The sequence below is a fragment of the Leptonotus elevatus genome, chromosome 13 (assembly GCF_054856555.1).
Source record: "Leptonotus elevatus isolate MCC_2025b chromosome 13, RoL_Lele_1.0, whole genome shotgun sequence".
NCBI lineage: Eukaryota > Metazoa > Chordata > Actinopteri > Syngnathiformes > Syngnathidae > Leptonotus > Leptonotus elevatus.
In genome coordinates this window covers 5,753,081-5,780,059 of record NC_141251.1, presented here as the reverse complement: position 1 = coordinate 5,780,059, position 26,979 = coordinate 5,753,081, and the positions used below count along the sequence as shown (strand labels likewise).

Here is a 26,979-nt window from a genome sequence, read left to right as displayed (position 1 = left end):
AGTTTAAAGTATAGGAATAACATTTGTGTGAACACAATAATGATTATTTTGTCTTAATTTACTCACAAATTAACTTGTGATGCCATGTCTGAATTCTGTTGTTTCAATAAATTTGATATCTGTTCTAAATGTACAATAAAAAAAAATACTAGGTTTTCATACTCTTGTTAACAAAAGTGGGGAAAAAATGTTAAACTAATAGAAATAGTTCAAATGAATTTTTGACGCACTTATGTTCCCCTTAAAGCACTCGAGCCAATCAACTGTGTGGCAGTGAAAACACTCTTTTGAGGAAAACGGCTCGTCTCCCAACTTGACCCAAAAGTCAGCCTCGAGAAGCTCATAAACCAGAACGCGATCGCCATCATCCTGGACCGCTTCACTTGGGAGAGCCCGGAGTTAAGAGCAGCCTTGTGTCATTAATAGGTCGCACTGAGCTGAGAGGCGGATCGTTATCACCTAGCAACCTGTATTAAAAGGGGCTGTATTTTTCTCCATGGCAAAAATACCAGGTGGCCGCCGGTTTGCCTTGAGGATTCAAAGGTCTCAAGGCGGCTCTGAAATCTAACCGGTTTAAACAATTAATGAGATGACCCAGCCCGAGCGAGCGCAGATCTCCGTCGCTATGGACTCATTATCCTCTCTTCAATTTAATTCAGTCACCTGCACTATTAAGCTTCATCTCGATGCTTATTGCTTCATGGCCATACTTGATCTGTTTACCATACCTGCTGACATAATCCGGAAAAGAAAAGTGAAAACAGCATTCATATTTTCACTCGTGGAGGCAGCACTTCACTGATTTAAAAAAAAAAAATGCTAATGTTGATAATGTTAGCTGATGTTATTTAATGGTATTATGTAAATTCCGAGAAGCTCGATTACTGACGCATTTTGGGAAAGGCCGGCTAACAAAAGGTTTACTTTGTGCAATTTCACACTTCCGAGGTGGCCAAGCACTCCAGAGACCCAACTATTTGTATTCAAACAATTAAAAAGTCAATTTTCCATAATATGTCGTCTTTAATTATAGTCTGAATATGGTACATTAGGTGTGCTCAGACCATTAAATCAGGAAAACAATTGTCATTGTAGCCAGTGGAGCAATGTTGATGTTATTTGTATTTAAACCAGTGGGAGTCAATCCAAGCAAACCAAACATGTCATTTTGTTGCGGGTGCTCAGATATGGCTTGTGAAAATACATGGCAGCAAATCGTAATTGGCTGCTTTGACCTCCAGTTTTAGGCCAATCTACCTCAATTACACCGACATGCACTCGCAACAAGCCCAAAAAAACAAAAACGGCTTCAAGCTGTTTAATGCCACTGTTGAAGTTTACTGCCAAACTAAACTTACAGTGAAGTGAGTCATGTGTACAAGTATTTAAAACTACAACATAGCTTTGCCTTACTTGGTAAAGTCCACTTGGGTTTATGCTACCAAACAAGGCAAAGACAAAAATACTCACAGGTGTATTTTCTTTATCCTCTGCAAAGAATGGGTAGTATTACTGCAGCTACAGATCTTTGTTGTGTTCGTATCTACTTTCATCTCTTTTTATTATACTGCCCCCAGGTGGCCAATTTGTGCACATCAAAAGGAGACACACAAATTCTTGCCGGAACAGATGAATGTCATTTCCATTCATTTCAATGGAACCATTGTATAAATTGTATTAAAACATTTTTTATTTGTTACATTTTGTTTTTTAGCAACGTTTCCTTGTAGAAATTGGTCGCTTATACTCGGCATGAATCTTGTCAGTAAAATGTAAAAACAAACACAAAAAAGATTGAGGCTGCCCAAAAAAAGAAGAAGCAAGATCTGTGTTTATCCAGCACGTTTTTTTGTTCATGTTCACTTTAAGATAGATACTTACAGTATGAGCTCCTAGTGGCATATGTTCTGCCACTTTTCTGCATTCATTATAAAAAACGACCTTGTACCAACTCAAAAAGTCTACAAGACATGAGTATATATATTTTCTTCAATTTCATTTTCTGTCAGTCAATGTAGTTGTTAGCACGGAAGCCAACGGATGCATGGGATAGTTCAGTATAGCTTTGCATAAACAAGCATCTTTTGTAATGCCACTGAGGTGAAAAAGTCAAAACGCAACAATGCAGAGTGAAATTTAATTACTTTGAGTTGACCATGTGTAAAGATACTGCATAAAAAAAAATAAAACACCACTGGCTGTTTATAGCCTTCAAAATAATCTTTTATTAAGGGCATGGCCGTGTTTATTGGTATACTGTAAAATAAAACATGCCCCATTTAATCACACTGGGAACTTTTGCATAAGGCGATAAGATTTTTTTATTTTTTGGAAAGACAGTGGGAAAGTCAGGCTTGTAAAAATAGCCAATTCCACCAAATCTAGTTATATACATTTAATTCCAGTTTGTTTGGAGTCTGTCCTCCCACCCGTCTGAAAATGACTGCCAAGCAACTGTAGTTTTCCCCCCCTTTTAATTGCGTGCAAGTTTTGCATGACGGCTCAGAATACACCAGACCAGACTTGACTCCATATAGCACAAAAACTTGTTTGGGGATGCTTACCTGCCTTGAAATGGGAATATTGAAAATCATCTTTCTACATTGAAATGCCATTACATCTGCGTTTATTAAACTTGGGTTGTTTCTATTTTTCTGAAGTGTATTGCAAAAACAAGGTGGAGAGCAGCCATCTGGATGCTGCACTCACCCAAGTGGCGAATTTTCTTTTGCGCCGCAAAACAAGCTCTTGTGTGCTTCATTTGCAAAGTGCATGGAGATAAATGTTCGCAGAGGGGGAAAAAAAACGGAAAATGACAATTTGTGTGTTTGTGTGTCAGCGAGCATGACATGCTGTTCATCGCGTTTCCTATAATTTCACGCAGATGTCTCATTAGATGCTAAACAGGTTCCCCGTGCCGCACGCACTGTGTTAAACTGTATGATCATTTCCTGATATGATGATTGCTGGGTCATCAATAAGTAATTAGAGGAGATCTGGAAAAAAAAAACGAGATTAGTGCACGCAACACCTGCTCCTTGTGGATTCGAGAGCAAAACATGGTGGGAGTGTCTTTCCTGTGAAGCTCCCGACATGTACATTGTCATTTAGTGTTTTAAGTTTGCCTTTTGGTACTAAAGAGCCATGTAGCTCTGAATAACTTGACTTCTATTACTCCGGATGCCCTTAAAGCATGCTTCCTTGCATACGTGAGTTTAATTATACTGAAATTTTGCCATTTTACACCCTCAATATTGCAATTCCCTCGTAAAGAATTTGTCCAATTTGGGGCTTTTTATTAACATTAATATCAAATATAAAGCATATGAAAAAAAAATCTATGAGCTGAAATTGCACCCAATTGTCCAAAACGTGACAAACATTGTCCAAAATTTCAAAATTATTATATGTGGGAAACACATTTTTATAGTACACATGAGTGAAATTGTCCAAATTTTGTCCCATTGACTCCCATTATAAATCATAATTTTTCACGTTTTTTGATGCACTGTACAGAGTAAGTAAAGTAAAGAAATATTCAGAAATTACTTAGATATCACACTTCCCCAAAAATTTGGGCTCATTTTACTTAAGTGTCGTAAAAAAAAAAAAAAACGTTACGAGGGTAACGTATGGTTGACCTTTTTAGTTAAAAATAACTTTAACTTCCAGGATACCGCGCCTACCCTGGCCAACTGGTCCCATTTTAAATCAACTAGCCTTGTCCTAGCTAGCGCTAAGCTAGTTCGTCTCATGTTCAGCATCCAATTTTGCAAACCCCCTTTCATTCGTTGCTAGCGCTATTGCAACAGCGAGGCGACCGCCAACTGACTGAAATGAAGCTGTTTCTTTTTTAACAAATTGCAGCCTTTGCTCTATGAAAATTGCATTCTGCTATATTGTGATGTTGATTTGAATTGTTCAGCCCTACTGCAAGGTGTCTTTTTAAAACATGTCAGTGTTTGATATGCAAATAAAGGCTGTAATTGGTGTATTGTTTAGATAAATGGTCAGCATAATTGCTAGTGCACCAGCTATAATTCAATTTGCGCCATACTTTTGAGAAAAGGGCGTTCATGTAATGTTCAATGGGTTCGCGTCATTTGCATATGAGCATAGCCGACTGTGTTTTTGTTTTTCGATGGAAAGTCACACACAGGCACCCGTAAATAAGGATGTTTATTTAATGCTTTCTCGTAATTAAACTAGAAAAAACGTTGAATCTTCGAAATGACTACCAGACTTTGGCAGCCGTGCTCCGGCGACATTAGATTGTTTCGATATCTGCTTCCATCTGAGTCTCATTTGGGTGAATCCATAGTTGGCCAATAGGGGGTAGTATAGGCCTAGTACCTAACACACAAAGAAGAGTTCAACACGTAAGTGGCTCAAGTAAGTCACTATTATAGGTCATTTTTTGTTGAGGATAAAGAATTTATGCCTGTGAATATTTTGAATGTCACTTTGAAAATGATATAAATGTTTGTGTTCAAATATCAGGAGCTTAAAGGGTTGTAACAAACCTTTTGTTAGCCCATCTACGTTTGCATTAAAGCTAGCTATTTGTGTTTAGTTTTACAGTAAATGTCAAGTGGGAGTGGCACCTTGAAATATGTGTCCTGTTTTTCTTTGAATCATTTTTTTTAATGGATTTTCTTGCAGAAAGCATAAATTATCTAAGCATAATGGACTGCTTTTTTTACATAGTGTGAAGCGTGCATCAAATTGAGGCTCTAATGGATTTTCTCCGGATGCTTTTTGGTGATGACAGTTTCACCACTGGGCACATTCACTTAAGTAGCCGCCGAGCACTAAGTCATTCAAATATCACGAAGGTGTTTGAAGCTTTGAATATGCTTCCTGTGTAGTCGTCTACGCTTTCTCGTCCTTGGATAAAGTCGGATATGTAATTGCTATTGATTCTAAAAACATCGTTCGAGGCTGGCTTCACTCCTGTTGGCTTCTTATTTCATCTCTGTGCAGCATAACGGGTAAATGCTGCTTCGCCATATTTGGTTGTAACTATCTGACCTGAGTGTTCAGATCTCGGCGTCCAACTGAGATTATATTCCGTTGAAGAAGTAGAAACAATGTCTTTAGATTTGCATAATTTTATATTCTCTAATAGTGACCTCCCGTCATTCGTTACATTTTCCATGACGGTGACAATTGCTTTCAATGCAGATGAGCAATAGGCAGTCCCTTTTTTATTCAATGTTGATACTTTTCACACATTAACGCTGTTGGATGCTATACTGTATAATATATAATGGCTTCAAATGATTAATTTCAAATGTCTATTCCATACCCACGTTGCTCTCAGGTTGGTTCATTTCTAAACCCTTCTGACACGCGTCATTTTCGCGATTTCACAGTGTCCGATAACCGAGCGAATGACTTATTACTGACAAAAACAGCCTGTTCCGATACTTTGGATGTCTTTCACGACAACGCTCCACAAACTCACAAAGTCTGTCTAACATTTATTATCAATAGAGCCGCCCCGAGCTGTAAATCAGAATGACATATTGGAATTGGAAGCTGCAGAGGACTCGGATACAACCGCAGCTCCGTTCTGACCTTTTCTATGTTATGCCGTAGCATTTAATTACGTTTTCAAGACTCATGTCCCGATTTTATGAGTTTATACAGCGAGATTAAAGCCTCCTGTCAGATGCATACACTACTCGTGAAGAGTTATTGGTTGAAAGCTGCTCACGTAGAAGTAATAACTTTGCAACAAGTCCTCATTTGGACAATGGTTTCCATCACAACTCATTCAGAGGCCTCTTCTCATTTTCCGATAAGCACTTGCACTTGACATGCCTTTTAACAGTTTAGTCCTTAAAACAAACATGCCCAAAAAAACACTTTTTAGGCAACCAGAGTGCATATAAAAGCTGTTGTTGTTTTTTTTTTTAACACACTCTTAAGACAAGTGCTGTGAATAGGATCAGTGATGGATCCTTAGTAGTGTGGTAAACAAACGACATAAACCGAGACCGTGTCCAGACCAAGTCTTTTTAGGAGGGAGTCCTTTAGTTGTAAAAATGCATGTTTGCAATAATATCAAACAATATTTCCAGTATGTTTCACTTAACGTCGAGTGAAATTGATCGATTCAACTATTTTAACTCATTTGCTCCCAAAAAACATATAAATACTTTCTATTTTAAATATTACTCTGATCCCAAAGATGTATTTATAGTTTTTTGGTTTTTTTTTTTTTATGTGAGAGCATCCAAAACATAAACACAATTTAAAACTATTTAATGAGTCAAGACCAGCTTTACAGACAACTGAATCAAATTTCCAACTAAGCCAACTATTAATACCATTTAACTTATTTTCTCCCATAAACGTATAAATACGTTCTATTTTAAATATTACCATGATCCCATTAGGTTTCTTATGCTTTTTTTGAGAAAGCTTGTATAAATTTTAGTTATTACAAAAACGGCAGCAGGTAGCAGCAAAGTATAAGAGATCAACCAGGGCCATGTTGCAAAAAGCACCCCCCCCCCCACTGTTTTAAACAGATTTGTGAATAATGATGAAACGAATAAAGACAGAAATATATATATTTTTCCTGATGAAAGAAGAGACTCTAATCTTTTTTTTTTTGGTAGGTTCCAGATTTTTATAGCAATAGAACACAATATTCTGTGGGCCTTGCAATATCAGTCAAATATAAGAAGAAAAAAAAAACAATGACGCAGACGCATGACAATGGCCGGTCGTCATAGGTGATATGGCATGACTCCTTCTTGTGATTGGCTCCAAATCAGCCCTTAGATCATTCACAAGTTCCATAATTGCATTACGGAGTTGATCGTATGTCACGATAATTGTTGTTTAGGTCATTTCCGAAATGTTTGCACGGGTGGAAAAGACCCGTTCTTCCAGTTGTCTCCCATTTTGCCTGTGCCTCGTTGTCACATTCACACACAGCAATGCTGTTAGCGCGTGCCTTTCAGAAACTGAAGAAGGAGCAAAATCAGCATTCGTACTCGTCTCAGCTTGGATGAATGCTTTCTAAATGAATCTATTTGCATTTACTTTCCCAAAACACACAAAATGAACTGTGCGTCAATTTAGCACGTTTGACTCATGTCACCTTGGTGCAAACAAGCAATCAAGTTTGCACCAGTTGTTGCACGCACACACCTTTAGTAAATCAGGCCTTTAATGTCCCACAAGGTAAACAACACCCTTTCTATAGTGGCAACACGCACTTGACTTCAGAGGACAAAAAGCAGATGAAAGTATGGATGGAGCCAGACTTTTATTTGCTCCCCTGAAGTATTTTTAAGTGCTTTGCTTGGAAATTGCTCAGGGAAGCCTGCGTCGCAATGATGTCCGCACTAAATTATACTGTATGTCCTCAGTGACCTGATTTGGAACAAAGGCTAGCAATATAAATGTCCAAAAGTCATAAAGTACTGTAACCACCATGACCAGAATTATAAGGTCCACCGATGAGTAGTAAAGGCATGACTTGCTGGTACGGGACACACCTTGGTGTAAAATTTGTGAAATTGGAACTGCTTGTCAAAGCTCCCATGAGCCAGGCACTGAAAGGTATCGATTGTTATAAAAAGTCTACACACCCCTGTTTAAATGCAAGCTTTTTCTGGTATAAAAAATCGGATTCTTTTTTTGAGAATTTTTTGTAGAGGTGAAGTCAAAAATAACAGACAATTTGGTTGCACAAGTGTACACACCCTTTTGTGGCTGTGTTCAGAATTAGCCAATCATATTCAACTTTATTTTTCCTAAATGGGACTACTCGCATTACTGCAGCCATTTAAAGAGCCTCTGAGTAGCCCCAAATCAAATTTATTTGTTCTAGTAGGCTTTTTTTCCCCACACAAACCTGTAATTTGACGGGGAGGGTGGGGGGTGTAGACATTTAATATCCACTGTAACAATCGACAACCATTGTTTTGAATTATTTTACAGACATTCTTAACTCATTCAAACCCAAAAACGTGTAAACAAATTTTGTAATACTTTGTCCTTCACTTCCAAAAACGTATAAGTTTTTTTTCTTTTTTTTGCAAGCGCATACATAAGGCTTTGATGCAGCTTCTGACTAGAAGAGGTGACTTAAAGCAATGGTAGTTATTACGAAAAAATGGTCAGCAGGTGGCAGCAGAATTTAAGAGATCAGCCAGGGCCATGTTGCAACAAGCTCTTTTTGTCAGTGTTTTCACCAGGAATGTGAATATTGATGAAATGTAGCTGTATTCTAATGCTAATTGCTGCAAAACGGAAAAAACAGATAGAAATATACTTTAATCTTTCTTTTGGGAGGTTCCACGTTTTCATAGCAATAGAACACAATATTTTGCGGGCCTTTCTTTGCAAATCAGTCAAAATCCAGTAAAACAGCCGGGAGCGAAGCGGGTTGCTTCAGTGAAAAGTGAAGTCACAAGTCACAAGGCAAATAAGTGTAATGTTCTGTGGGCTCCTGTTATATATGACTTTGGATTCAGGAAAATACGTTAGCAATCTGGCCATTGTAGACAATTCCCCAAAACCAAATTAGCCGGCTGCTCGTCTGACGCGGAAAAGTTGATAGTGTCGCCCAGGCTGATATTAACCCACTTTCAGAGGATGGCGGTGTTCATTTTCAAGTCTTGCATTGACCAAAAAAAATCTGCTCTGGGCCGCGCTGGAGCATGTGCGTACCCATGACGACCATATTAATGGAGGGCAAAATGATAAAAAAGGCGTCTTTCAGCACATTTCTTGGAGAGCTTTGTACGGAATGAAGCTAATGATGTTTGTTGGCGAAAAGACACACCACACATGTGTTGCATCTTGTCAAATATATGAAAGCAAATTACATCCAATTAAGCATTTGGAAAGCTTAGATGACTTTAAGACAACAGATCTTAATTTGGCCATGAGTGTAATACGCAATTAGATTTCAGCAATGCTGCACATTGCAGAGTTTGACAGCTGCTTTGCATGTTTTTGCTGCGTGAGGTTATTTGGGCATAAAGTCTGGATGAAGAAATCATATGTTGATAATTGAGGTTAACAACGCATCACAAAGAAAGCGAAAGCAGCTGTGTACATGCACTCGGGCTTCTTTTCTTTCATGGCAAATTCTCTCAATGATCAAACTCTGATGCCATGTTATTTCCACTTTAAATAGCAAAACAAAAAACTTCACAATTTGTCGGCAACCATCTGTACATATGTACTTTCTTCCAAGTGGGGCTGATTTAAATGACTTCCCGAGTAGGAGTTTGTCAAAGCATCTGTAGTGGAATTCACCAAAAAATTAGCATTTTAGAATTAGCATTTTAACGTGGCTAAAAGCTCCAAAAAGTGTATTTTTCACGTTACTGTCCCTTTAAATAATTTTGTTGAATTCCAATTCAAAAGCAATGCCTGATTTTCAGTGGTTTATTTTAGTTACATTTTAATAAGTTAAGTTATTTGCGTGATCATTGTGGGGTTTTCTTTCATTTCTTTTTCATTTTCATTTTTTACTCATCTAAAATATGAATGTATACAGTAATTACAGTGGCGCCTTGAGATACAAGTGACCTGACTTTCAAGTCAAGTGGCATTTTTTTGTTTTGTTTTTGTGCTTTGACGTAAGCTCATTTCAAAACAAGTGTCAGTTTTGCAGGTAGGGAACAATTGTTAAAAACATACTTCAAGCAGTTGTTTGCTTATTGTCAAAATAAAACAACTAGATATAAACATTGTGTATTCAAATAGCACTGTAAAAGTTGTTTTAGTTTAATGCTAGCAAAGAATGCAAAACAGTGTTGTGGGGTTCTGACACAGCCCTCACGCAAGTCAGCTCAACCAAAAAAATGCTAATTAGCTCTTTAGCGCCATGTGGTGTATTATGGCTTTTCTATGTTTAGTTGATGCCTCCAGTGAAGGGACAAATTGGGTAATCGCGGGAAATGCACGATAACACATCAGGTGTACCGGCATCAAAAGACATGAACAATTATGATTTATAATGGGAGTCAATGGGCCAAAATTTGGACATTTTTACTCATGTGTACTGTAAAAATTTGTTTCTCACATATAATAATGACAATAATAATTTTGAAATTTTGGACGGTGCCATTTTGAACATCAACATGTTTTGGGCAATTGGGTGCAATTACAGCTCACTCAGTGATTTTTTTTTCGTATGCTTTATAATTTGATATTAATATGAATAAAAAGCCACAAATTGGACACTTTCCTTACGAGGTTTTACATATTTCCTTCTGGTTAGTGAGAGGCAATCAATAATCTTTTGACGTTTATCGACATTCACCATTTCAGTCGTTTGAGGCCCTCCCCACTACTTCCATCACGTTTATGCTCAGTTGCTGATATTGATGATTTCCCAGCCAGCTGTAATGCAGCATATTAAGTGGCAAAAATACTTTCATTTACTCAAAACTCTAATAAGATCTATGGCTGCATGATTTACATTTTTTCCTTTAATAAAATGCTAATAATTCACCCACCATGAATTTCGCTGGCCTTGGATGCTTCTGCATGCTTCATAATCTAAAGTGGCTCTAATAAGATCATTATAGATGGATAGTGAGTCCACTCCATAACTTAAGTCCCACATTGCGCACTGCAAAATGTGTTTTGTAACAGAATGACTCAACATTGCTAAATAAATTTAATTCACATTCCTGCCAATTCGGATTTGTCTTTGCAATATTTTGTCAATGACTTCAATGTGGTATTCCGTTCAAAACCTACAATCGTGATCAGGAAACATCAAAAAGGGGGAGCTGTTATGACTCCCAAATTAAATTCTACAAGAAGCATGATTACGCCGCTGCTTCCCCGTGATCGCATCACTCTCACCAAACAGGGAGCAGTCATTACCAGGAGCATGCAAATGCAGCAGGGGCTGATGATACTCGTAATGCGAAGACCGCCGCCGCCGCCTCTGAGAGTCTCAGTGACTCTGCAAAAATGCATTTAAGCACCCCCTGAAAGGATAAGCTCTTGTTTGTAATTAAAGAAAATAAAAGGACAAAGTTTTTTCATCACCTCATGGAAATTTGGGACTGCACTCAAGTACAACACTGGAGTGCGTATTATTAGCCCAAATCCCTCCATTTCCGATTCGCTTATATCCATTAGGATCTTTTGGGTGAAAAGGCGCAGGGTACACGTTGGACTGCTTGCCAGCCAATTTCAGTAGTTAGCCGGCATTTCTAATCAAAATGTGCCTGTAAAATATTATAAACTGACATCAAGCATCGCGCCAGACTCGGATCAGCAAATCACTTCTTCCCAAAGAGAAGACTCCTTTTGGAGGAACTGAGCTAGCAACTGGTTCAGGTATGTTGATGACCCAATGGGTCAAGATCAAAGCCTGCAAAATAAACATCTCTTTCATTTGGGAAGACATCAAAGACGGTAACATGTTTTTGGATTGTGGCGCGTGAGCTGGGAAGAATTCAATATTGAGGTATAGAGAAAACCGGCACTTTGACTTCCATTTTTTTTTCTCTCCATTTTTTTCCATTTATCCACTAGAATGAAGATAAGGGTTATCAAAACAAAATTTAAAAATAGAAGACGGGATCAGCTCTATTGGAAGCCAAAGAGCTGTTGGTCTTTTTGGATGGTGTGGGACGAGCGGTCAACACTCACTCGCTGGACTGGATGCGACTCGTAGGTCTTTGCACGAATTGGTTAAAAAAACGCGGAGACTTTGGCAAATCGTCTTGAAGAATTGATTCCTAGTTTTGGTGATTGATTCCCTCTGAGAAAAAAAGGCTCAAGGCTGACTGAAATTATTGTTTCCTCCACCTACGCATGTTAGTCTTCGATAATTAATGTATGCATGCCTTTATTGTTTTGCTATGTGCTGTTTTTTTTTTCCAGGTCCATACTGTGCTCCCCTTTAAAGAGCACAGATTAGGCCTGGCTTTTCCCTCCCTTCCTCCTTCCTTATGTTTCCTTTTTTTTTTTCCATCTAAGAAACTCAAGGCGCTAATTAGTGATCTGCCAGGCTTCCTGTTCTGTCTCTCTGTTGGTCATTGTTATTTTTAAACAAATTCCTTGAGTGTGTTTACATTACTTGGCCATCAAATATGAGTCAAGAACAGTCCAGGTACCAAAATTCATCCTTTGAAAATGACCGTGAGTGACCAGGATGACTGAGAATCTACACAGACACTTTGATAATAATAATAATGATAATGATAATGATTATGATAATAAAGATGATAATAATAATAATGTGATGAAATAGTTTCCTTATGGAGAAAAATGTATCCATATCTGGAAAAAACAAGGTTTGAATGTACTGTGCCGCTGTTACCAGTACAAAAATAATTAGCATCTCTGTTCCTTTTAGTGTAATAAATTCACATGGGAGGAATGACGAGTGAGTTATTTTCAAGTGATTAAAGAATAATTGCTTGATTGCTGGCGTATACTCTTGAATGGTGTGCGAGGTTTGCGTGATCATATTGTCATTGTTTACATGGCAAGGTCATGTAAAGTTCATTCCTGCTCAAGTACTAACTATTCATGTGATGAATTCAGAGAACAAAAAATTAAGCTTTCGGCGTTCGTTTTCACCGTTGATCTGAGTGACTCGTTCCGGGGAAGTTTTCTTGTTCTTCTGTCAAGCCACAGTTATTTAATTAATGTACTAATCTGGCCGCTTAAAAGTCAAGTGACTTAGCAGCTCTTTGAAAAACAGCCTTCAGCTGGAGGCAAAAGGACTGTCCGGAGAAGGTGGCGGTCGCGTGGTCGGGTTCAATCAATAGCAATTACAAGGTTTGCCGTTGCCGCCAACGTGCTGGCCGCCTTCAGGCCAATCTTTACCGGCCACATAAGAGGGCTTGTCTGCAGAAGGCTACTTTATCAGAACATGCCTCGAACCTGACACCTTCACGTCAACAATAGTTTTTGCTGAATAACTTCTTGGTTTGCCAAACAATGACGATAAGGAGGGGAGACATGATTATTTTTAGAACTGGATAACATTGCCAATGACTTTTTTTCCCCTCAAATAGAAGCCCCTCTTTTCCCACCAGGAAGAAATGAAAAGAATATTAGCTAATGATAATTACATTGCATTCTCATGGTTTAACATTTGCAAATGTGTCTGTACTATAGGGAAATAGTGTTTCACAAAAGTGGTGCTTGTTGCCAAGGGACTACGTTGAAGTGAGTTGAGGAGCTTCATGTCAACAAAAATTAGTGCTTTGATGCTATCTTGTGGCCAAGTGACTTTGAGGAGCTTTATTTAGACAAAAGTAGTGGTTTGCTGCCATCATTCATGATGACATTGGGCATTACAGTAGACACTTTTATCTGCTTGTTCCACAATGTTGTGTGACTGCATGTTTATGTTGCATTGATATACTTATTTGTTCTGGCCAGTGTGCGTCATTTTACTTCATTTCTCCAAAATTGTGTTTAGTTTTAAACTCCAGTTTTGTTTGCGGCATTTTGTCATACAGGGAACTGGTGGTTCGCTATTCACAAATTCGCCTCTATAAGTGTTTTTAATTTGTTCTCTGTCTGTAAGATTTTAAGTTTCCGGAAGAAGGCATCAAAGCCCTGGCTAATAGGAAAGTAGTAATCTGTGTCATTGAAGTGTGTTTGAATGATTCTTGACGGAGATCTGGATTGTCATTTCCCGACCCACAAATACTGTCAATTGGGGTAACATCTAATGTTATGAAAACGCCTCCCCTGAGTCAGTGAATGGCTCTGGCTGATCCATATACTGAATTTCAACCAATCTTGTTTTCAGGCACGGTTCTGGTGGAAAACATGCAGATAAACGGCCGCGCCCAGGACCCAGGCAGAACCATCTCGCTGACTTTACTGGACAACTACGACTACTGGGTGATACTGGATCCAACACGACAGAGGCTCTACCTCAACAGCACCGGTCGCGTTCTGGACAGAGATGTAAGTATGCACGTTGCATTCGTCTGCTGGCCAGGAAATTAAAATGGACCCAGCATTTATTTAAAAAATTATTTTTTTGCATAAATACATTTGCCTCTCGTATGTAAATAAGAAGCGTCTCTGGTTTAGGTTAATTTGCAAAATAGAAGCATTGGTCTCTTTGTGCCCTGAGGTTAGCGCTCTTATGGTTGGTGATTAAAGGGTTTATAAACACACATTTATTTTTATATTCATCGTAACTCTAGCCTGTTCTTTATTGAGGTCATTAATTCTTAAACCCTGAGAATAGAGGGGAGCTACTAAAATTAAGAATACATTAAATGGAAATTATTAGCCACACAGGCTCGTGGCCTTAAATTGGCTTGTGTTTTTTTTTTTAATGTGCTGGCCATGCTTAAGAGGAACACGCTGGAGGATACATTGGTTTCATAGTCAATTATTATTTGTTTTGTTTTGGTTTTTTTTAGACCACAGATCACGAAACACATAAAAAAAAATGGTGTTAGTACTTGAGATCTCAACATGTTTTTATTCAATTAAAAAAAACTTGCTTTCTTAGAATAAATGGCATTCAGAAGAGCTGACCTAATAATTGCAGCCTGATGGATTTGTTTAACATTTCTTTTATGGTATAATAATATCTACAACGGCGTATTAGGTCCATGTATAAATAAAAAATTTTAGAGGGTGGGGACAATATTCCGAGAAAAAAACTCCAAAACTTACGAGAAATGCAAGTAGCGTATATGTGAGGATTTGTTGGTGGTTAATCGGACACTGTTTATGAAAGGAAAAGGCAGGATGGAGACAGATTTCGTTCTTAATTTAACCTTTATTCGTCATACACGGCAGCTAGAGCCACAACACTTCCTGATCCCCTATCAGCTGACTAACACTAACCAATCAGAAGCTAGCATACTTTAGGTAAAGGCAAGTGAATGACGGAGAGCAGCAAATTCGACACATCCACTTAGCTACTTGTACAAAAAACTAAATGTATGAATGTGTAACTAATAATTCTGGAAACATAAATGTATAAATAAATATACATGTTAAGAATTTTACTTAAATGCTTGATCATTTTATAAAGTGGCAAATTTGCAAATTTTTTCTCACCATATTGCCACCACATTCTTAAAAAAAAATATTTATACGTGGCCCTCATACGCTGTTGTAAATATAAAATATTATCTAATTTTGAGGGGTTTTTTTTTAATCAAAACTTTAGTCGGACTTTGCTTCACAGTATTTGCAAAAAGGAGTAAATTGCAACATGAGCGCCTCATTTCCTTTTTCTGTTTTTGAATCATTTTGCATGCCCGCATCCATCTTTCCTGCTTATCGTGAACGGACAGATAAGAGAGGTCATAAATCAAACTTGACATGCTTGATAGGCTCAATTAGCGATTAGCAATTTAGCACTAATTAAAGCCTTTATACCTAGATGGTCAACTGGGGGGAAAAAGCAATTATCTGCGACAGTCAGTGTGTAAGAATGTCAATCACGAGATTAAAAAAAAATGTTCGGGAATCAGTGATGGCTTTCTGTCATTCCTGTGCTGTCGTTCATGGACAGTCAATATAAATAGTACAGATTTAGATTTTTTTTGTGTAATTATTTTTGCTCAATGTTTTTTTTTTTTTTTCAACCATGAGTTGTAAGAAAGTGAGTGCTAAGAATAAGCAATATGCACTATACAGCACTGTAGCAGAAAGAGTTGATAAGAGCTATAATGCCATCCAACTAATGAAATTTGTAGTCAAGGTACTGCTGTATTAAAAAAAGGCTGCACAAGCGTACTGAAAATGCAAAACAAAGAAGAAAAATAATCATTTGTTTGCTTGACAATGTAATAAATGGCTGCCTCACTGAAATGTCGCAATTGGTGTTGTTCGGGCAGAGAGCAGGCAATTTGGATCAAATTGATACTAATGAGCAAATAGATGCAGACATTTGACAACAAGACAATAAGGCTACACCTCCTACGTAGCTCGGATGGAAAGACTGCACTTAGGAAAATGCCTGCCTTAAAAATAAAAGGAAGTTGCACATTCGCTTTTGATAACCCGAGGCTACTGCGAGACCATAATAAACAAATAATAACGCACAACACTGGCACAAATTCACTCTGATTTTTTCCACCAACGCATTTCAGCCTCCCAACTACATCACCACTATCGTGGTTCAAGTCCAGTGCACCAATGAGCTGGTGGGTACCGTTATCCTGCACGAGGTCCGGATCGTCGTCAGGGACCGGAATGACAACACGCCGCGTTTTCAGCATCCACGCTACTATGTGGCGATCAACGAGGTAAGGACGGCGTGGTACAATAAATTGTCTTTACGTATCACACTGAGCTGACCAGAGGTGGCGAATGCAGGTCCAGAAAGTGAAAACCCTGCCACAGTTTGGCTTTAGGCGCACCATGGGAGCTAGCTAGAGAACTAGCTAGCTAGCACCCATGGTAGCTAGTGAGCTAGCTAGCTAGCTAGCTAGCACCCATGGTGCGCCTAAAGCCAAACTGTGGCAGTACTTTCTGGACCTGGATTTGCCACCTCTGGAGCTGACTTGAAGGTCACAATCAGTTGCAAACAGTTTTAATGGTTGCAAACAGTTTTCAAAGAATCTTTGAACATTTTTTGAACTTTACAATCAAATCGTCATGTGAAGATGGACCTAAAGTTTGCGGCTACTTCGCTATCCCAACTCTTTCAAGTCCTAAATGCTCATATGTCTTCATATTGTTCTTTCACGTTTGCACCCCAGTAGTGCAAAGAGACTTTATAATTGCTTTTTAGAAGTCCAATTAAAATGAGGGAACAGCCTGCAACTGTTATTAACGTAAATGCGACTTCAATAAAAATTAAAGCCGCAAGCAACAATTTCTCATTCAGTCTTTGAAATGATCATCAAACTTTGACGCCATGCACTGTTCGCAATAGGTGGCGTTGGCAAAAAAAAAAAAAAAAAAGGCAAATTAGCACCGCCCATCTGTTTAGGTTACCTGCTTACAATTGGTGATTTCCAAGTAGGATAGTACGAGCCTTGGAATTCACCCATAATGTCTGCTTCAAACTTAAATGACTGATTTCTTGTTCAGTTTTAAGCAAGAGCCCTTGAGACTGTTTTTTTGCATCCGGTTCTGAAGGACATGTTTACCCAATCCAATTTCCCGTCAGCCGATCAAACTGGGGTCAACGAGTAATTTCTTCCAAGGACGCTATATAGTACATTTTAGGGCATCGTCTTGGTGACTCCTAAACTGCATATGCTTTCACCAGGATACACCACTCAGATATATATTTTTTACTAAAGTACATGTATGGATACAAATTGGTGCTCATTCGGGCATACTCAGACTCCTAAATGGGCGATTCATTTGTCAAGCTTACCCTTTTTATGGCAAATCGTTGAAATGATAAACAAACATCAAACATCAGGTTACGCCAACATTAACTCATTCAAACCCCAAAACGGGTAAATACAGTTTTTAATACTTGGTCCTTCACTCACAAAAACTTGTTTATATGTTTTTATGTGTTTTATTTTTATTTTTATGCAAGAGCATACAGAAGGCTTTAATGAAGCTTCTTGCATGAAGGAGTTGCTTAAAGCAAAGGTAGTTATTACAACAACAAAAAAAAACGGTCAGCAGGTAGCAGCAGAGTGTAAGAGATCAGCCACAGGCATGTTGCAGCAAGCTCTTTTTGACAGTGTTTTCACAGGAATGTGAAAATGATTTTTATAGCAATCGAACACAATATTCTGTGGGCCTTGCCAAAGCAGGCAAAATCCAGTAAAACAGCTGGGAGCGAAGGGGGTTGCTTCAGTGAAAATGGCTGGAACTGAATGAGTTAAATGGCAGTGGCATAGAAGTTTGGCAATTAAGAGTTGGGATTATATATATATAGGATACCTGCTTCTGCTTTGGGGCACAATTGGTTTAATTCCCCAGTAAATGTTTGTCAAAATGACGTTTTCATGTGTCCTGTTGTGCTAAACATGTCTACACAAATTCATGTGTATTGGTCATACTGGTGTCAGGGGTACATTTTATCTACCTTTCTTCCGATTGGAAGCCATTTGGGAAAAATCCGTAGTAAGATTTTTGTCAAAGTACAAGTTCTGAAATTCATTCAAAATGGTGGCTTCAAACCAAAATGGCCGACTTCCTGTTCATTTGGAAGAGTATGCCGTTTATCAATTTGTTATCTTGTCCATTCTCATGCCCTTGTGATCTTTTGAAACGTCATCAGTCGCAGCCCAAGTCCTGTTCCAAATTAAAAGTAAAAAAAAAAATTCTAATCAGGGCTCAGTTTGGACAAATCCCATCGTAGGATTTCATCAAAGAATGAGCCCTGGAATTTGCCTAAAATGGCAACTTCATACTAAAATGGCTGACTTGAAACTGTTTCAAGAGTACATTTTGAAAACTTCCCAGAGTTTATGCTATTGAGTATATATTTTTTGGTTTGGTTTTGAGGATTTAGATAAATATAGATAATATTAAAACAGATACTGAAACACTGTACATTGGTGAGTTTTTGTGCATAGTGAGCCCCCTCAAAAAGGCAACTCCTTTGTGGTAAAGATAATAATAAACACAGCCATTCCTGGAGGGCCTATTTTCTTCTCACAGAATAACGCGCTCCTCACTTGATATGTCCATATTTGCTCCCTCTGTTCAAACTTATGCATTTCATTTGCCACGAGTCCATTCAAGCTGTGCGGGCTCAACAGGCCATTGTGTGTGTGAGAGAATTCTCCAGCACGCCGCGCTTTCACCTACGCTTCTCGCGGCCCCCCACCCCCCGCAAGCGCAGAGTTGGATGATTCCCCCGCAGGGTTGTGATCAATCTCCACTTTTGACTCTCGTGTTGTGCGCATACGCTCAAGGTCCGTCCAGCATGTTATCGTAGCGCCGGTAGCGTGAGTCACGGCACACAAAAGCTCTCCTCCGGCCCGCGCCGAGGGCTCGGGGGAACCACGCTGATTCTCATACTTACTTTTATTATTCTGTCAGCAGTGTGCATAAGCGCTCCAGCTGCGGCCCCGCTGCTGACGGCAACGTTTTTTTTTTCCTTTTTTGATTTGCTTGGCCGTGTCCGCTAATGGCGTGGAGTGGACGCCGTAATGGCTGCGACCGTGCATAGGCGCTCTCTTAACACCAGCAAAAACAAACAGGAGGCTGGAAGAGCCGCTGACGTGACTTTAGCTCCCTTCTCATATTTTATTCTCCTGCAGCTCACCCCGGTGGGAACGACCATATTTACTGGCTTCTCAGGAAGAAACGGAGCCACTGACATCGATGATGGGCCCAATGGACATATAGAATACAGCGTACTCTACAACGCCAATGACCCGGTATGCATTAGCCTTTTCACACTGCACTCGTTCCACTGTCTGTTGATGCTTTCCCATTGGCTACGAGCAGGCCCGGCAATCAGCTCGCAAATAAAGAGTATCCACGTCATCTTAAATGGACTGTTTCATTGTTTAATCAACTGTAATTCCATTGCTTCTTACATAGGCCATTATATTAAGTATAGCACTGACTGCCTTTGTTACCAAGGGTGTCAATGAGTTACAATAACTTAATACCAATATTAAATGAATATAAACAATAACAATATAACTATAAACCTTGTCTCTTGCTGTTGCCACTTTGAAATCACTCAGCCACAACGTACGTAACCCCGTACTATTATGAAGTGTAAAAAAACCCGACATCCCCAAACTGAGCCGGCGGAATGGCGTCGCGATAACCTCACTGTCGTTCCTCATCCGCCGCTAACTCATTAGTCACGCCTACCTCATTTCCTGTCTTTTATGGCACCTTTGCAGGAATCCAACAGCACAGTGAGCGTCGCAAATACCCTATCGGGACACATCGTTCTGGCCGAGAGGCTCAACTACGAGGAGAGAACACGCTACCTGGTTTTGATCCAAGCCAACGTAAGTGATCCAGACTCTCGTTTCAAGTGTGACCACCGTATAAGCGCTCCCGTTCCGAAAGGGAATTGCATGCAAATGTTCACTTGCTCCTGCTTGTGATGCTTCTCCAACTAAAAGGTCAACTTAAAATAAAAAAAATTCCTAGCATTAGTAATGGTGAACATAAGGACAAAAGTAGTCACCTATGCTAGAGGATAATTGATAGCGTTGGTCAAGCATTGAATTTTAATTTAGCACACCTTACGCATACAGTAGGTGTTATATGGGATGAAATGAAACCATCACATTTCCCGCTCAGAAGGTCAAAGACGGAGGAGGGAGGCGGCCGTTCGCTCATTGATTTTTGCTGATATTGACCTTCAAGTGATTGACATGCACCGTGTGACCGACCATTCACCGCCAGCTCGTAGCTGCCTCCTGAACTCCGATGGAATATTAGTGACAGTCATAATAAAAATATCCCCAAATCCCGTCGCAGTCTGCACTACATTCAAACATGGCTCAAAGTGCATCGCACTACATTAAATACGAGCAGATTTTTTTTAAATATAAACGTACCGTATCTGATACTTTTTGTTGAAATACATGAAAGGCCAATTTTGAACAAATATTATTCACAAATCTGTTGAAATCTGTTAGTGAGCACCTCTCCTTTGCCAAGATAATCCCTATATTTTTGGTGCGGGATTATTTCTCACATTTATTGAAAAATAAGTTGTTATTTTTGTTCAGTTTATGTAGCTTAATTAAACAACTTTTCTTTACTAACATCTTAATGTATTTAAGTCACTTTAATTATTTATTGTATGTTACTGTATTCACATTTCTTGAGAAAGCGATTTTGGATTTTTCGATAAAATCGTCAACATTGTGAAAAATAAAACATTGAACATTTTCATTGTGCGTGTTGTAGCGTGAATCGGGTCAATTAATTATCATTAGGGCAATTTTGCCCAAAACGCCAAAAAAGGTGCACCCAAAGTAAATTTGAAGCTGTAAATTTTGGAGTATCAACATAGTTTTGCTCTCTTTTTGAAGATAACACTTTGAATTTTTGCCGCCAGTGGGACGTCCACGCGATAAAGGGTTAACTTAATCGTGTGGACGTCCCACATTCAGCATCACATGACACTTTTCAATATAAATACGACATAAGCACTGATTAGACTGCAACCAGGGATAATCCTGGGTTCAAACACCGCTTGGACAACTCTTCAGCTGACAGACAGCAGTTCAAATGTTCTTTTTATTCATTTCTCTTTCAACTACAAGTAATACTTTGTAATTGTCACATAATTTATCTTCCAATTTACTTCATAAGCAATTAGCATTCAGCTTCCAGCATTCCCACGCAATTTCTGCAGAAATTGCACTTAGCCTAGTCTTATACGGACAACCGTTGCAAAACCTCTTTAAATCAGTTATTAATTAGCAAGTTGCTACATTGGGACTATGTTTTCCAATCTACATAGGTTTATACAGTGCAGTGTATCTATATGAACTAAAAATAATGAAGTGATCTAAAAAAATATATATATATATATATTTTTATCACATGTAAATCATTGACAAAAGTAGCAGAAATGACAGCTTGTCAGCCAATTTAATTACTCGTACCGCGATAACTCGAGTCATTCCCGCGGCAGTTTGTGGTCAACTTTGCATGACAGAGTTGATTGAAGTGCTACTTAAAGAGGTGTAATGTCCATCTCTGTGGCGAACATGTAAAAACAAGTCATCCTAATGACGCTACTAAAGCAGCCACAGTCATTGATGATGGACTTTTGTACACACTCGCCCTCGGCTTCCGGACGGGAAAGTAAATTACTCCGGCCGGGCTCCATTCCAGTAAGTATTTCACAGCCGGGGGTCTGATTTCATTATAACATACCGATAAGTCATCCTAAGAAGTAAACTTATGAGATTAAATACATCAGCAAAGAAGATTTAGGCTCCAGTTGCTGATGGTCATTGTGCAGCTGAACTTATTTCTTCCTTGCTGCCTGGATGATCACATGACTCAGCCTTTCAAAAAGCCCCACGAATCCCTGAGAGGCTCTCCAGGAAAAGAAATGGAAGGAAAGCGCGCTATTTACAAGAATCCTCTTGCTGTGTGTCAAAAGTTTAATTGTACTTGGACTCTGTGAACTTCCTTTTCAAGTGCGCGCCTCAGTTCGCAGGGTTAGCTATTCTGGGAACAACCGCTTATACTGTCGGTTGGGAATATTGCAGTGGTACTAAACAAGCAAACAAAACTAAAACTAATTTAATCATATTTTATTCAATTGTGAATATTTGAAACAATAATGTTCAAAAGCTTTGGGGTTAATATTTAGAAACATCAACTTGGGCAACGACATTGTTGAGAAATGCTTAATATTGAATGCGACAGTCCTATCACTCTTAAGGCCTTTTCACACTGCACTTAGCTTTCTTGGAACCGCGGGGCAGCACACAAGACCAACAGTGTCAGTTTGCCCGTATTTTGGAATTGTTTGCGTAGCAGCCCACCAGGAATGAACAGCGAGGCTTTTCCCACTGGTTGATCTATTGCTGTTAGCGCTCTGGAGTCGCTCCGCCAGCCCCTCCCCCTGTTGGATGTGCCTTCTTACATCACTGTAGCTCTGCTCTTGAGTTATTTTTTCAATTCCATGGCGCGACACAGCATTACATCGTCGAGCCCGCGCAGCAAATGCACAATTAATGGGTTTGTTGATGGCCCATTGCTGAGTGCAGTGTGAAAAGCACTTTAAAAGGGTGGTACATAAACGCTGTGCAACACTGGCTTAAGGGCACTTAAAATGGCTTGAGATCAACCAGGGCCATGTTGCAGAAAGCTCTTTTTCCCCAGTGTTTTTAACAGGTTAGTTAATAATGATGAAACTTTGCTATATTCTTATGCTAATTGCTACAAAACAGAAACAGATACAAATGTATTTTTTTTTTCCCCAATGAAAGAAGAGACTCTAATCTTTCTTTTGGTAAGTTCCATGTTTTTATAGCAATATAACAGAATACTATGTGGACCTTGCAAAATCATCAATATCCAGTAAAACAGCCGGGAGCGAGGGGGGTTGCGTCAGTGAAAATGGCTGGGAGGGAATGAGTTAATGAATATTAAAGCAATTTAAAGTCTTGACTTTAATATCTGTGTTAATTAATTAATTTATTTATTGTGACTATTGACTATTGTGTTATTTTTGGATGGCTGCAACAGATTAATTGAATTTCAATTTATATTTGATATATTATTATTTGATATATTATTATTAATATTTTAATACAATTTTATTTTATTCGCCCAATAGCGTAGTTGCCTAACTCATATTCGAATATTTTTTAAAACTAGAATAAACACAAAAAAACTAATTCGACGAACAAGAGCAGTCCCTCGATACACGTTTTACGTATTACCAACGTTCTTCAACGACTTCGGCAATTATGCTAATGATATTGTTTTCGTTCTAATGTTCTTTGGTGACGCAGCGGTTACAAATGTTTGCTATCAACCGGCTGCACAGACGTGTTATGATATATTACACCGATTCTATTTCAAGTATGTGCACCGCCAGCTCACAAATCAACACCTCTCCGGGGAGTTTAAAGGTTGACACCCGAAAACGATTGTTCCGCTTCCAGGACCGGGCGCCGTACCCTCCGAACAGACGCACCGCCACCACCACGCTGACGGTGGACGTCCTGGACGGCGACGACCTTGGACCCATGTTCCTGCCCTGCGTTTTGGTCAACAACACAAACGACTGCCACCCCATCACCTACCGCGCCGCCATCCCCGAATTCACCGAACCGGTAAGAGCCGGCAAACGCTCGCCAAGCCACAAGGTCGTTTGAATAGATTACACTTTTTTTCTTTTTTTTTTTGTATTGTGCACCCGTGTTTGGATAATATCATAGCATTTCTTGTTCTGTATGGAGGGAGAACGCCGCTGTGGCTACAAAGCGTCACTATGGTAATTCCCGGGGCAATTTTCCAGGGTGTTGGACCAGCAATTAGAGCTGAGGGCTGTGTTGGATGACAGTGAGACACCCACAGAATTCATAGCAGCAAGAAAAGTATATGGAAAGACGACAAAGTGGGTTAAAAAGACGATAAGCGGGTTGTGTTATGTGAAGGGCTTGTTTATTGAATCAGACTGTTTTACGCCTCTTTTTTTGTAACCTTAAATGGCAACTCAACCTTAAACATTTCTTTACAATAATATATGTGACCTCGCTAGTCTAACCATGATATTCTGATTAATATCACATTTGTGGAATATGAGTTATGCAGCAAAATCCAGCGTTTTTTATCCATCTCAGGGGGCGGCCATTTTGCCAGTTGCTGTCGAGGAAAAATAACATCACAGTTTCTCAGGGCTCAGGCAATGACCAATCACAGGTCACCTGTTTTCTCAAGCTGAGCTGTGATTGGTTGCTATCCGAGACCTGAGCACCTGTGATGTCATTTTCAGTCGACGGCAAGTGGCAAAATGGCCGCCCTGTGATGTGGACAATCACATTTTCCTGTCATTAGTTTTTTGCTTTATAGCAGAAATTAAAAAATTGTTCACGCCTCCATCACATGCACAGATAATTTCTAGAACCTTGGACAGCATCTGTGTCAGGCCTGCTCATGGTCGGCGTGCGAGTACGTGCACGATCTTAAGTGCACACCACATGTCTGCTACTCCACTGGGACACGCACGACGTCGCCCTCTATCACTCTACCCCTCCCCTCCCCAAAGAAACTGTGGAGTAAAACAGGCATTGGTGGCGCACGCGTGATGTGGAAAAAGCTTTAATATGACCTTTTTAAACGGCACAATGCACCTGCCACACATTTATAAATATTTATTATTCATATTTAATTTATTGTTTTACATTTGTTCAACTTAAAAATAAATGTGTTGCCATTTTAGTTGTAATGGATGTCTTGCTTATGACCAAGCAAAATGTTTATTGATGATTTCATATGATTTTAATGAGATTACTTTCAATTCCAATTAACTCATTCACTGCCTTGGGCGAACGAATGACGATTCACTTTCGGTGGAATGTGTCCAACATTTTCCAAATGTCCCATCTTAGCCTTATATGGAAATGACTTCCTCCTTTACAACTGACACTTAAGCGCTCACGTTGTCTCAACACTTCACCCTGGTCGTCATGGTAACACGGATGGCCTTCTTTTACTGTTTTACTGTTGAAAGTGACATGATGTATAGATCTTCTTTTTTTTTTTCTTTTTTTTTGGGTGGTGCGTGTGCTTACACCATTTTGTTTTCTATGTAATTTAGTACACGGTCGTAAGAAGCGATATTGGAAATTCACGTTTTTTTTTTTGTATCAGTGTGATTATCAAGTTGAATTTAAATTCGACCTGATTAGATTGACCTGTGTTGAATCAGATTGATTGGCCTGGACGAGAGTAATCCGGATTGGATTTAGTGGACTTGGAGGTCTGAATGGCTGCCCTCAAAACATTCTCATCGGTCCGCGAGTCAACTTTGGATGTTTGTCCCCTTTGTTTGACTCCAAAACATGACGAGTCGCAGTTGTTTATTCAGAACTTTTCCCTTCAGATGAGCCCGATGTGTGATGTACTGTATAATTCATCATAAAAGCTTTGCGCGCTGCCGAGCGGCGGCTGTAGAAGCAGAGGCAAATTCTTCACTGGAAGGGAAAGGTTGGCCGCCTTCTCCCCCGTCGCCTCCCCGCTCGCTCCCGCCTCAGCACCGCATGTGACCGACTTCCTTTCCTGACAATTATGACTGATGTTGCAGTCATGTCATATTTCTTTCTGCATGGCAACGATGGGATCGTGTCACTCGTGTGCAAGTTTCGAGTTTGACCTTCAAGTCTCAAGCAATTCCCGAGTAAGTTTGTCTTGGGATAGTCAAGTCATGCCAAGTCGCCTTATTCATGCAAATTCCACCTTGCAGTATCTGTTTTATTTATTTTTTATTATTATTTTTGTGAAAGCAAAAAAATAGTCAGGAAAAGCCTACTAGAACAGCTGAACTTTATTTTGTTATTATTAGGTATGTGCTGACTCACATTTAACTGGAGTTTTAATGTAATTGGTTCATTCAGAACACAGCAGCATCCTGAGTTTGTCACTAAGTAACTCGAAGTAAAGGAAAGGAAGCAAACATGTCAGGAAAAGCCTACTAGAACAACTGAACTTGGATCAGAGGCACTTCAAATGGTGGCAGATGTGTGCTTGCTTGTATCTAACATAAGTTTGAATGTGATTGGTTAATTTTGGACATAGACGCAACAAGGGCTGCTCGGTTATGAAGAAAATATTAACTCATTCACTCGCAGCCATTTTCACTGAAGCAACCCCCTTCGCTCCTGGCTATTTTATTGGATTTTGCAAGGCACACAGAATATTGTGTTCTTTTGCAATAAAAACATGGAACCTACCAACATTAGAGTCTAGATTAGAGTCTCTCCTTTCATCAGGAAAAGAAAAGAAAAGTACATTTCTATCTGTTTCCATTTGCAGCAATTAGCATTAGAATAGAGCGAGGGGAAATACTTTTTGCTACATGGCCCTGGTTGATCTCGTATACTCTGCTGCCACCTGCTGGCCTTTTTTCTGTAATAACTACCATTGCTTTAGCGACATCTTCAGGTCAGAAGCTGCATCAAAGCCTGCTGTATGCTCTAGCATAAAACAACAACAACATATAAATACGTTTTTGGAATTGGGACCATGGCAATAATTTAAATGGAACATTATATACATTTATACGTTTTTGTGAGCAAATGAGTTAATCACGATTCATTTGGTAATAATTGCAATCACGATTAGGGCAATAATTTTTTTGGGGGTACAAAACAAGAAAATATTTAAACATGTAGAAAATATTAAGACAAATACATTTATTTGAAAACACTATAATTATGTAAGTTCCTTTTGGACCAAACAAGATTTATTAAATTAGTCATTTTAAAATAAAAAAAGGTGCAAATATATACATTTAAAAAAACTCAAAATTTGTATTAATAATTTGTTATTTTTGTTTACAATTATGCCGATTTTGTAATTGTGGAGTGTAAGAATTGAAATTGTACGGTAATT

The 26,979-nt window shown here is 39.1% G+C and overlaps 1 protein-coding gene across 3 annotated transcripts in view; it reads left to right on the top strand.

Annotated features, from left to right (window-relative positions):
• The window catches only part of LOC147163577 (protocadherin-15-like), a 230,833-nt gene that overhangs the window by 97,823 nt on the left and 106,031 nt on the right, over positions 1–26,979 (top strand). For all 3 annotated transcript variants that reach the window (XM_086092793.1, XM_086092792.1, XM_086092791.1), the window contains 5 exons: positions 13,772–13,932; positions 16,089–16,244; positions 19,179–19,298; positions 19,779–19,889; positions 23,529–23,699. In XM_086092793.1, the coding sequence (XP_085948919.1) occupies positions 13,772–13,932; positions 16,089–16,244; positions 19,179–19,298; positions 19,779–19,889; positions 23,529–23,699 (719 nt within the window). The remainder of the gene's footprint in view (positions 1–13,771; positions 13,933–16,088; positions 16,245–19,178; positions 19,299–19,778; positions 19,890–23,528; positions 23,700–26,979) is intronic.